Source organism: Schistocerca gregaria, chromosome 5 (genome assembly GCF_023897955.1).
Source record: "Schistocerca gregaria isolate iqSchGreg1 chromosome 5, iqSchGreg1.2, whole genome shotgun sequence".
In the NCBI taxonomy this organism is placed as follows: domain Eukaryota; kingdom Metazoa; phylum Arthropoda; class Insecta; order Orthoptera; family Acrididae; genus Schistocerca; species Schistocerca gregaria.
The window spans coordinates 675,259,861-675,272,076 of record NC_064924.1 but is presented as its reverse complement, the minus strand read 5'-3'; the positions used below and the strand labels follow the sequence as shown (position 1 = coordinate 675,272,076).

At 42.5% G+C, this 12,216-nt stretch overlaps 1 protein-coding gene across 2 annotated transcripts in view; it reads left to right on the top strand.

Moving 5' to 3' along the window:
* Positions 1-12,216, top strand: part of LOC126272400 (uncharacterized) — a 357,356-nt gene that overhangs the window by 307,269 nt on the left and 37,871 nt on the right. The window contains exon 6 of one of the 2 annotated variants that reach the window (XM_049975227.1): positions 2,652-2,868. In XM_049975227.1, coding sequence (XP_049831184.1) covers positions 2,652-2,868 — 217 coding nt within the window. Of the gene's footprint in view, positions 1-2,643; positions 2,869-12,216 lie in introns of both variants that reach the window. The other variant, XM_049975228.1, reaches the window with a different exon arrangement.

Here is a 12,216-nt window from a genome sequence, read left to right as displayed (position 1 = left end):
ACATTATCTTTCAACTAGATGGACATGCTGACTGATCTACCTAGGTGCAGAGTGCATTCCGTTTTTTCCTCTCTGTTGAGCATTATCCCCTATCCACTGGAAACTTCTGGTCAAAGATTGCTGAGTGATTGGCACGCCACGAGTCGGCAACATGATATACGACTGACTAACTCCGACACAGTTTAAAGAGCACGGAAGGACGTACCGGTGTCTGTCATTCAAGCTCAGTTCGACTTCATGCTCAGCTGTTAAAGCTGGCAGCTCTGCGCAATAACACAAAGGCAAATGGGAGATTCAAAGGAGCACTGCCGGAAGAGTGTGAGATCAAGACCGCTATCAAAAAGGATGATGGATTTTTATTCAACATCATGCGGGACCAAGTGGTCAGTGCAGACCCATAAATGAGTAAATGGGAATACCAAAGACGTTTCCAGAGAAGAAAAAGGTCAATAGGGTCCAGCTGAAGTTCATAGACTTTGTGGACAGCATAGAAACCGAACAAGGCGCAAACCACAGCCCGACAAGTCAAGCAAGATATCAAATTATTCAGAGAAAGTGGACGACTTTAAGTAGTAGGAATGAGATATCAGTAGAGAGGTTGCAGAATATAAAATAAGCCTTCTGTGTAACCAGAGACGTATATAGTAATAAGAATTGTCTACGGACCGAAAGATCAGACACTACAAGCCGTCGTTGAGAAATGTGGGACTATATGCGGATGAGACGATAACAGTAAGAAAGAATGGCATAGGTCAACTTAAAAAGGAAGGAAATAAAATGCTGAGGAAAATATTCAGATCTAAAAATGGTCGTGAGAGATGGATACGGAGAACTAGGAAACAACTGTACCAGAGAATATGGACAATATCAGGAGAAATAAAACTGAAAAATCAACTATTTGCGGGACATTCGATCACTATGAATAAGGACAGAATGAGCAAAAGATTCTGGGAACGGACGGGGAGGACAACACGAAAGACAGGATCGAAATAGGAATAATTTGGTCGGAACTGGGGATTGAGGTGGAAGGGAAGTACTCGACGAGAAATGTGGCTGAGATCGACGATAGAAAAAGAAGTAGGAAAAGGATAGTCACTAGTGGAGTAGAACAAGAGAAGAGGATAATAATGACCTTGGAAAAAGAGCGAGAGAGAAAACGAGCAAAGATAAAAGACTTTCTAGGATGAGAGAAAGAAATACACTCTAAGAAGAAGAGAAAGAAGAGAAAGGGAAAAAAGAACGAAGCATCACGAAGGAATTATTCCAATGGGATGCAAATCAGTGGATGTGATGTACAGTTACAGACTACAGAATTTCCAGAAAAAATTGGTGATTTATTCAACAGAAAGACCTTCACACACTGAGGAAGACAGTTGCGGTTTGTTTTACCTCTGGCCCCTATGCAAACAATTATTTAGTTCGGTATGGATTTAAAAAGTTTTTGGAAGTCCTCCTGAGGAGCTCCGTGCCAAATTCTGCCGAAATGGCGCGCTAGCTGGTTGGAAGGCCCTGTCCATAATGCTGCAAAAGTTCTTAGTTGGAGACATATCTGGCAATGTTGCTGGCTAAGGTAGTGTTTGGTAAGCACGGAGACTAGCAGTAGAAACACTGGGCAGTGCATTGCTGGAAACTGAGGTGAGGATGGCTTGCATTGTCGCGCAACGAAACGGGGCGTAGAATAGCGTCGATGTACCACTGTGTTGTGAGGGTGCCGCTAATGACAACCGGAGGCCATTTAATTTCATGGAACGATGTTACCAAATGAAACAGCATGCCAAACCATCATGTCGGACTAACGGCGGGTGAAAGTCAGTTTCGTGTCCCACGCTGTCTGGTGCGATTGTAGACAGGTCTCCCGCCTGGAGTCTCATTGACTGGAGTAGTATTGTCTTCAGCGATCTCTGCAGACACTCCAGACAATGCCAAACACTACCTCGGCCAGCAGGGTCACCAGATCTCTCCCCAGTTGAGAACGTTTGGATCGTTATGGACCCAGCTCGGGATTTTGACGCTCTAACGCACCAGTTGCACACGATCTAGCACGATATCGCTCAGGAGAACACACAACTCTATCAATCAGTGTCAAACGGAGTAATTACTTGCATAACGATCAGAGGGTGACCAACAGTTTATTGAGTTCCTGAATTGGTGAAACTCTTTCTCTTGAATAAATTACGTAATTTTTCTGAAATTATAACCATTTGTTTGTCTGAACATGAACATCACATCTACCAATTTCCGTCCCACTCGAATAATTTCTTCGTCGTGCATGGTCCTGTGCATTCTTCCCATTATACTGTACACCGTTATTTGTCATCCCTCACGACACTGCAGTTGTAGTGGCCAGGGGTGTACCCCCTGCTCCACCGGAGAAATCTATACGTAGACTTGGCAGTAAGCGTGAGTTCTGCCGCACGCCAGTGGTCTCCAGTCCTCGTGCCGCCCGCCGCGGCGCGCCCTCGCCAGCATGCTCCCCGAAGAATGGCAGTCGGCGACAGGGCAGCGCGACTGCGCCTCCGCCCTCGCCCCAGCACGGCTGTGCCCCGCCCCTCCCGCCCCCACCCCCGCCCCCGCCCCCGCCCAGCTTGGCTTGGTTCGTCTGCATGTGTTGCTGAGTGAGCGCTGTTGCGTGACGCGTTGCAGTGCAACAGATGTACGGGTGGAACGGCGGCGGGGCGAGCGCGCGCGCCGCCAAGGTACCGCCGGGCCTGGGGCAGCCGCAGCCGCAGCCGCCGCCCCCGCAGGCGCAGCTGCAGCCGCCGCCGGGGCCGGGAAACTGGCGTCGCCCTGCGGGCCTCCAGCTCGGGTACAGCGTGGCCCGGGTCCGCCTCTACTGCCTGGCCGAGTGAGGAGCTCCGGCTCCGACAGGTGAGTCCGCTCGCGCTGTACTCGCCTTACAGTCGTAGCCTGGGGTAGCAACGATATCCGGGATGAAATTCTCACTCTCTGGGGGAGTGTGCCCTCGTATCAACCTTCCTGGCAGATTAAAACTGTAAGCTCGATCGAGTTTCGAACTCGGAACCTTTGTCTTTCGGCGGCAAGTGCTCTACCAACTGAGCTGCCCAAGCGTAACTCACAACCCCGTAATTTAACTCAGGAAACATTACTAAGTCTGTAGCTAGGCCATATCTCTGCAGTATCCGTTATTCCATGAGTGCGAGAGTTGCAAATTGCACAGAAGAGCATCTGTCAAGTTAGGAAGGTAGCAGCTGAGATATTGACAGAAGTGAAGGTGGGAGGGCGGGTCGTGAGTCATTATTGGGTAGCTCAGCTTTTACGGTAAGAGCTGTAAAACTACTATAGTTTACTGTAGACATTGTAAGTAAGTAGAGACTACGGCAGTTTTCCTAAAAGCATTTGTCTATATCCGCATTACCTGAATGTTAATTGTGTTGCATAGCTATTCGGCGTTACACCATAACGATCGCTTTCTTTAGAGTTGCAATTAGTGTCTTACTAGATTGTCCTAGAAAGGGGAGGCAGTGAGCCATCTAGAAACTGAGTGAGGATATAAAAGGTGGCCAGGTAACCTGCACAACATTTCTGTTCTACATAGTTATGCTTCTATCTGTTACTTGAAAGTAAAAAGTATTATAGCAAAAATGAAATTGTCAATGTTGAATTCAGGGTTTATTAAAAAAACTGTTGATTTGTGTAGTGAAACAACGGGATGTTATAGTAAAAACGAAGAAAACAATGCATATTTATTGTACAGCATTAGAACACGCAATTTCCTCAACAAAAGGATAAAATAAAATAATAAGAGAAACAGAACAAAAATAGGTCAAACATCGCTTCAATATTTTGTCGAACTTACAAAAACCGCAGTGAACCAAAGCTACAGAAACGTAGTCTTCCAAGGAATCTTCAAAATTGTCCAGATTTTGAGAGTTTTACGACATTCGAGGATTTTTTCTTAAATGTTAGACCCATAGGTTCGACACCGTCTTTTTAATCGCTGTCTTACGACGATGCCTCTCTCAGACAACCTTGCGGCCAGCACTACGTTGACGGGGAGGCGTGGCTACCGGTTCGCCGCAACTTTTCACTTATTGTTAGTCATTTTGCAACACAACAGCGTAATCAAAGTGTTCATCTGGTTTTCGTGTGTGAAGTAACGCGCATATTCGTGTCTTTTATTGTATTTGTTTTTTGTTTTTTTTGTTTTTTTTTTGTTTTTGTTTTTGTAGCAATGAGCAACAGAATGTGTGTGTTTAGTGTTAACTTGCGAGTGGAATACAAGTTTTCGAAATTTTGTAATGAAAGTAACAGTGAACGTCTTTATTGCAAACTGTGTATTGGAGGATTGTCTCTTGCACATATAGGAACGAATCATATTAAAGGCCACGTGAACATTGTTAAACATGGGACTGCATCACCAAACGGAAGAACTTTTTTTAAAGCCAAAGATGTGAAAAGTATTTATCTGGAGTAAACTGCTAAAGACACTGCAGTTTCATGTCACATTACTTAAGCGAATACTGTTTTTGAAAACATGCCTAGGGAAAGTCAAAACTGAATAAATGAACTTAATGTTTCATTAAACTGCACTAACTACGACGGTGATCAAAAATAAGTCTCAAACGCCAGCACATATCTAGAAGGTGGCAGCACATGTCGCGTGGACACAGTATTCCGCGGTAAGTACTTAAGGATCTGCAGTCAGACCAAGATGACAGCCTTGGCTTGAGTGTGTATCCGACTACAGCAACGCTTTTTTGTGAGCCGAGGGACTGCCTGCAGAGTTTGTCGGTAGGCAATTTAGTGCCGTGTAAGATTATAACTGTAATTCACAGAAATTTTAGTTGAATTGAAGCGTTCTGGCTGCCTAGGTTATCCAATTATGGCAGACTGTTTCCCCATCTAGAGGTATTCCACTACCCACAAGACTCATCGGTCTCGTTGCTTGCAGAAATTTAAGGATCCAAATAATCTTGTTATATCCTGGAAGGTCATTCTTTAGATGCGAACGCTGCCGCCAGAATTCTATGTTGAAGACTTTTAACGTTTTGTCGAGTTAAAAGATAGGTGTTTAATTTTACACGTGCATTGTCCTGAAAAGGAAAATAAATATCAGGCTGGTACACGCTGTTCTCATGTTTTTATCCCAGTTTGCGATTTATTTATTAATCCCAAAAATATGTCCTGGGTTGGACGCAAAAAATATGGTAAGCCTAGCTCTGACATACTTTCAGAGTGACGTCAGAGTATGCCCCAGTATTTGAGAACTAAAGGCCAGACACTGAGAGAAGTGAGACGGAATTGAAAATTGCCCAGTATTGGTAAGGCATCTACTCCGAGTGAGATACGTTCGAGATTTTACAGTCATTATTCTACAGCAGTTGCACCCTTACTAGGTCTTTTCAGCAATGAAGGCCGCCTGGCTCTCGGGATATACGCGGGTCATTTCTGTTTCCATTAAGGTGCGTAAAATATACGCACATAGCTATAGGCTCCTTATCGCAGACTTAAATGTCTTATAGAATTACTAAACATGTTTTATGAGGGGTTTGGAAAATGAAAATTTTCTCAACGTCGTACAGAATGGCGTCTTGGTTGATGTTGACTTACTTGTTTTCAAGAAGGCATTTAAGATAGCTTCGTACCTTCGTTTAATGAAAACCGTACGAGATTACCGAGAGTCTGACCATGCTTGTGATTCGATTCAGGAATTTCGAGTAATACGACTCACCATGCCGCTCTGAAAGAAAGAAAATCGACGGATACTGTACAACCATAATTTTAAGAGCTCCCAACTAAGGACTATAGGATCGTTATTATTTCCACCTTTACCTACCGTCGGGTCTCGGCGGCCGTCCGTGATGTTAAATATTTTCTCTATTAGTAACTATACATTTTATTTCAATGGCGTTTTTTGACTTTGGCTAGTTTGTCAAGCTAGTCATAGATTTGGGTAAAGATTACAAGAATTTGCCTATGGCTTTGTGTTAAAGTGTTCTCTCCCTTACGGATCTCGCAGGACCTTGCGGCAAGAAGCAATTTTTCAACAACCAGATCTCCGTCTGCCGAACTTCTGTTACGTCATTTGCCATTGTTGACACACGCTGTTATTCTATCATTCATCCACAGTCCTTCTTCTGATAAGCACATGTTTATTTTGGTGCATAACAGTTGCCTGTTTTACAAACTAAAAATGTTGACGGAGAAGAGGACTACCAGATGAGGAGATAAGGGAATTGTTGGAGCAGTCTTCTGATTCTGAAAACCCACCTAATGACAGCGAATCTCCTAGTGGTGATGATAATGAGATAGACGTCGCTGAAAACTCAGCACTACACAAAGTTGATGATCATGAAGAATACCTTTACGAAGATGTAGAAGAACAATTTAATGCAAGTTCTGTTGATGGTGACTTCTTGTTTTCTCGTAATGGGAATCAAATATGGGCTAGCTTCTCAAAGTCGAGTTTCTGGTAGGTGGAGCAAAGATGTATTGAAAGAAGACCAGGGACCTACAAATTATTCGATTAGGAATTGTGATAACTAAGAACCTTGTTTTATGTTGTTCTTTCGTCTACCCCTCATTGGCAAAATGTGTTTGTGGACCAAAAGAGAAGGTCGAATCGTTTACAAGGACTGAGTGCTTGTAGATATGTATGAAACGAAAAAGTTTCTTGGTGTCCTGATCCTGACTGGAGTTTACAAGTCAGGGAATGAGGGTATCAGTCAGCTTTGGAGTGTTGAAAGTGGCCGACCACTGTTCAATGAAACCATGTCTCGCAACCGCTTCCGTGCTGTTCTGAGGGGTGTTGTGCTTTGACAATGCAGCAGTGTGACGAAGTGACAAAATGTAACGAATCAGAGAAGTTCTTCGAGTACGTGAAATTACTCTTACTGATGCCTACATTCCAGAACGGTGTCTGACCGTAGATAAAATGCTGCTCAAGTTAGAGGTCGCTGTCCATTTTTTCGATAACACATCACATTAAAAGCTGGTATATACGGAACAAAGTTGTGAGCCATTTTTGACAGTGAATCAAGCTACTACTGGAAGATGGAAGTGTACTGGGGGAAGGAGGAAGAGACCGGAGCCGTGCGGAGAGAATGTTGTGAAAACCCTCATGACTGAACATGAAAAATCCGCACGTAAAATCACCTGTGATAATTTTTTCACATCTCTCTATTAACTTATTTCTTGTTGATCTGGCACTAATCGGTACTGTCCGGAAAAACAAAGTGAACTGAATGGCGATTTCATCACGCCTGAAGGACGTAAAGTGTACTCTACATTATTTGGTTTTCAACCACATGTGATGATAGCCTCTTGTGTTCGTAAGAAAGAGAAAGTGTCCTCAGCTCTCTCCGTGACCAGCCGCCGGTGTCATCATCACATGTAAAAAAAAAAAAAAATAAATAAATAAATAAAAAAAAGTTATAATGACATGCACTGCCACAAAGGGGCACATTGATACATTGGACGAGAAGACGAAATGCCACAGCATGAAGAGAAAACAACGCTCTGGCCATAGCCGATTTTCTTCATCAGGATCTATGTAACTGCAGTGAATTCATACAAAATTTCGTTAATGCTGGCTACCAATAAAAAAATGAGACATCGAACTTTCATCATCAATTTAGGAAATCAACGAGCATCGGTAAAGAAGTCAATGAATTCATTAAGGGTACCGGATCCAGGAAGGGCAGTGGAACTCCCAGCTAAGAAAATGGGAAGATTTACATATTGTGCGTCGAAGAAAGATAGTAAAAGTCAGATTACATGCTGTAAGTGCACCAAACCGGAATGCTCGGAACATTCTGCTGTTGTCTGTAGACCCTGCGCCAATTTGCAATAAGAATAAAAGCCACCAGCAAAAGTATAAAAAATTAGTTTTTTTTAATGTGAACTTTAAACAGGTATTTTTGTTAAATTATTTATACCTCAAAAGTCATTCACATCATAACTGTCAATTTATGTCAATTTAAACATCGCGTGCCTGAGAGGCCCGACAGATAGGCTACGCTATACAGATTTTATGGTAAGCAGAAGATTAAATGATCCACTCAGTAACGTAGGACGCTCCATGGGGCTGTTGCCAATAACGTAGCAATGCAAGAATATTTCACTGAATTGCAAGAAGACGTAAGGAGAATAGATGATAGATGCAGAACTGGCAGTTGGAATAAAAGTAAACAAATGTAACGTATTGAGGACAAACAGACGAAGAAATCCATTACTGTTCGATTACGCTATCGGTGACAAATCATTGGAAACAATGACTATTGTAAAATACCTAGGAGTAACCATTCGGAAGAACATAAATGGATATGACGACGCGAAACAAGTAACATGACAGTATAACAATAAAGAAGATGAGAGTCGAAAATTCACTGGAAGAGATTGAAGGAAACGCAGTTCAGCCACGGAAGAAGTGGCTTACAAACCACTTGCTTCACTGAGTATTGCTTGTCACCCCGTGACCCTGCATCACGGAGAGGTTCGGTATTGACATTCCGAGACAGTGAATTCCCGCAGGTGTCGGGCAACGTGTAACTTCCTCCCACAGACCAATTTCCTCATGACCGCAACAACAAAATCGGAAAAATTAGAGTTCGCTCAGCAACGGAAGAATAGAAAAGAAAATTGATGATCTGTTAAGCTATAATCAGTTGGGATTTAGGAAAATTAAAGGCACCAGAGAGGCATATCTGACGTTCCGCTTGAGAGTGGAAGCAACACTGAAAAAAAAATGAGATTACGCTCGTCGGAGAAAGTATTCCACAATGTAGAATGGTCCTAGAGGTTCGAGATTCTGAGAAGATAGGAGAAGTGCTCCGATTAAAATGGGTGTAAGGCAGCGATGCAGTCATTGGCCCTACTGTACTCTCTACAAATCGGAGTAGTATTGAAGGAAATAAAAGGAGATTCAGGAGTGAGAAAAATTCAGAGTTAAAGAACGTCAATAATAAGATTCGCTGATGGCAGTGCTGACGTCTGTGAATGTGAAGAAAAATTACAGGATGTGCTGAATGGCATGAAAAGTCTAAAGAGTGCAAAATATGAATTCAGAGTAAATAGAATAAATACGAAAGTAATGAAAATTAGCAGAAATGAGAACAGTGATGAAATTAACAACGCCACCTGGGGAAAAGGAATCAACACCGCTGTCTCTTTCTCCTCTAAAAAAAAACCGGACGCCCAATCTCCACTGTTACATACCAGTAACGACACAACTCTTTCTGTTAAGCTAATTTAACTTTGTTTTACCCAAGCTTTGCATTACCTGCTAAAACTGCCACTAGGAAACATATCAACATGAAAACAAGCGTCTTCCCATACTACCAAAAAATAAGAACCTCAGAAAATAAGGAGACTATAGGAATACAACGTAATCTACCACAACACTCACATATGCTGTGGGTCTCCCACATAAATAATCACGTGCAATAAATATTCCCAAGCTATACAAATAAGGCCCCTTCCTTACATGCGTCACCTGAGTTCGTAAGGAATATCATGCACCGCTAGCAGCGAGTTTCTGACTGTTTGCTTGCCCTCTTGTCCTATGGCTTCTGTCACGGCAGTATTACTGGCACTAGTGGGAAGGGATCGAAAGCGGCTCGAAGGGCAAAATGAATGGTTGTCCTCTTTGTCGACAGTAACTTAGTGTTTACTAGTAACGGATTATCTACAACTTGGTATGGTCCTTGATATCACGATGTAAGCTTTTTCGTGTTACCTTAGCAACAGTGACATGATACAAACTGATGAGTATCTGCGTAGTCAACATCAAATAATAAGTGGAAAAGACGAAGATGTAGAGCGGAAATGAAAAAAAAAATCAAAAGCATCGTTCAATATTCCATTGCAAAATTTGTTTCAAACCAGGTATGGAGGGATAGGATAGAACCTCTTAGATTTAATAACGGCATTACAAAACTGCTACGTAAACAAAGAAAGCTTAATCAAAGATTCAAGGGAAGTCAAAACCTCGCTGACGAGCTGAACGAAGCGAAGCAAAGCGAAGTGAAGCAAAGAGAACACTGAGAGAAGCCCTCAGTGACTTTGAAAATAAAATTTGGCCAAACGATCTGACTAAACAAGTTAATTATAAAAACAATAAAACGATCGAAACAATCTCACGCACGAAATTCGGTCTTCAGGAATTGTTTTCCATGGCAGATCGTTATACAGGGTGTCCGAAAAGTCTTTCCCTGATTACATAAATTAATAACTCAGGCTAGAAGTAAGACACAAATATGAAACTCGTGTCTAATTGTTTACAAACTATCAAAGTTTTTTTCACACATCAGTAAACTTCCACATGAGCACCCTTGGTAGCACATAGCACATAAAAAGAAGTCTAGTGGGGGTATGACAGGAGAGCGTGGAGGCCGACCCGCTGGCCCGTCACGTGCAACAGCGCGCACCAAACATCCACCTCTGGACTGCCTCCGGTGCACTCCATGACCTGGCCATGGCGGTTGTGAACCCCAAATGCGCACATTATGGCGATTCACTATTCCACTGACAAAAAAGGTCGCTTCGTCGGGAAAGGCAATTCGTCTGAGATAACCATCATCGTCCTCAATACGGGATAGCATTTCGACCGCAAAGTCATATCGACGTGTACTGTTAGTGGGAAACAAGGCCTGCACGATTTTCACTTTGTATGCACGAAACAATAAACGTTTGTTCTGATGTTGGCTAATGTGTGGACGGAAATTGAATATCGTCTAGATATGCTACGTGCTCATGTGGAAGTTTACTGATGTGTGAAAAAAACTTTGATAGTTTGTAAACAATTAGACACCAGTTTCATAACTTTGATAGTTTGTAAACAATTAGACACCAGTTTCATATTTGTATCTTACTTCTAACCTGAGTTATCAATTTATGTAATCAGGGAAAGACTTTTCGGACACCCAGTACAATCCCTCCTTTCAGTCTTAAGGACATCGGAATGGTAAATATTGAGATAAGTGATCGCGGAATAAAAAAGCACCCTCTATCGCTTAGTGGTGGAAAGACAACAGTGCCAGATCAGATACTGTTGGATTCTACAGAGACTATGCAAAAAAACTTTTTCCTCTAGTAGCAACAGCTTATCGTGGGCATCTGGAGCAACGAAGGGTACTTAACGACTGAAAAAAGTCCCAAGTCATCCCTGTATCCAAGAAGGATCGTAGGACAGATGCACGTAATTTTAAGGTTATACCGTTGATGTTAATCTGTTGTACAATTATGTGACACGTTTTATCCTCACTGGTAAACGAAAATCTTCTCTGCAAAAATAAACATTGATTCAACAAACGTGAATCTTGGGAAACTCAGCTCGCTACATTGCGGCAGACATCAGTACTCAGGTTTGACTTCGGGCTGGCTCTGAACACTGTGATATACTGCAGTTTAACGAAAAAACTACGAGCTTGCCGAGTATTGCGCGACATTGGCGACTCGATTCAAAACTTTCTTGCAGAGATAGCTCTTAACGGAATAAAATCGACAGACGTAAAAGTAATTTCAGGAATACCGCAAGGAAATACGATAGGACCGTTAATATTCAGAATAAACATAAATTGTCTAGTAGAATACGTCGGAAGTTCTTTAAGGATATTTACAGACGGAGCAGCTGCCTACAGGAAGACAGCAACCTCAGAAGACCGTAGCGTTTTGCAAAAGGACCTGCACAGGACTGAGAGTAGTGTAAGGATTAGTAATTCACTGTGGTTACATAGTAAAACTACACTACTGGTGAAAAGTGGCTGGAAACAGTATCTACATCAAAATACACTACTGGCCATTAAAATTGCTACACCAAGAAGAAATGTAGATGGTAACCAGGTATTCATTGGACAAATATATTTTACTAGAACTGACATATCATTACATTTTCACGCAATTTGGGTGCATAGATCCCGAGAAATCAGTACCCAGAACAACCACCTCTGGCCGTAATAACAGCCTTGATACGCCTGGGCATTGAGTCAACAGAGATTGGATGGCGTGTACAGGTACAGCTGCCCATGTAGCTTCAACACGATACCACAGTTCATCAAGACTAGTGACTAGCGTATTGTGACGAGACAGTTGCTCGGCCACCATTGACCAGACGTTTTCAATTGGTGAGAGATCTTGAGAATGTGCTGGCCAGGGCAGCAGTTGAACATGTAATGTATCCAGAAAGGCTCATACAGGACTTGCAACATGCAGTATTGCATTATCCTGCTGAAATGTAGGGTTTCGCAGGGATCGAAT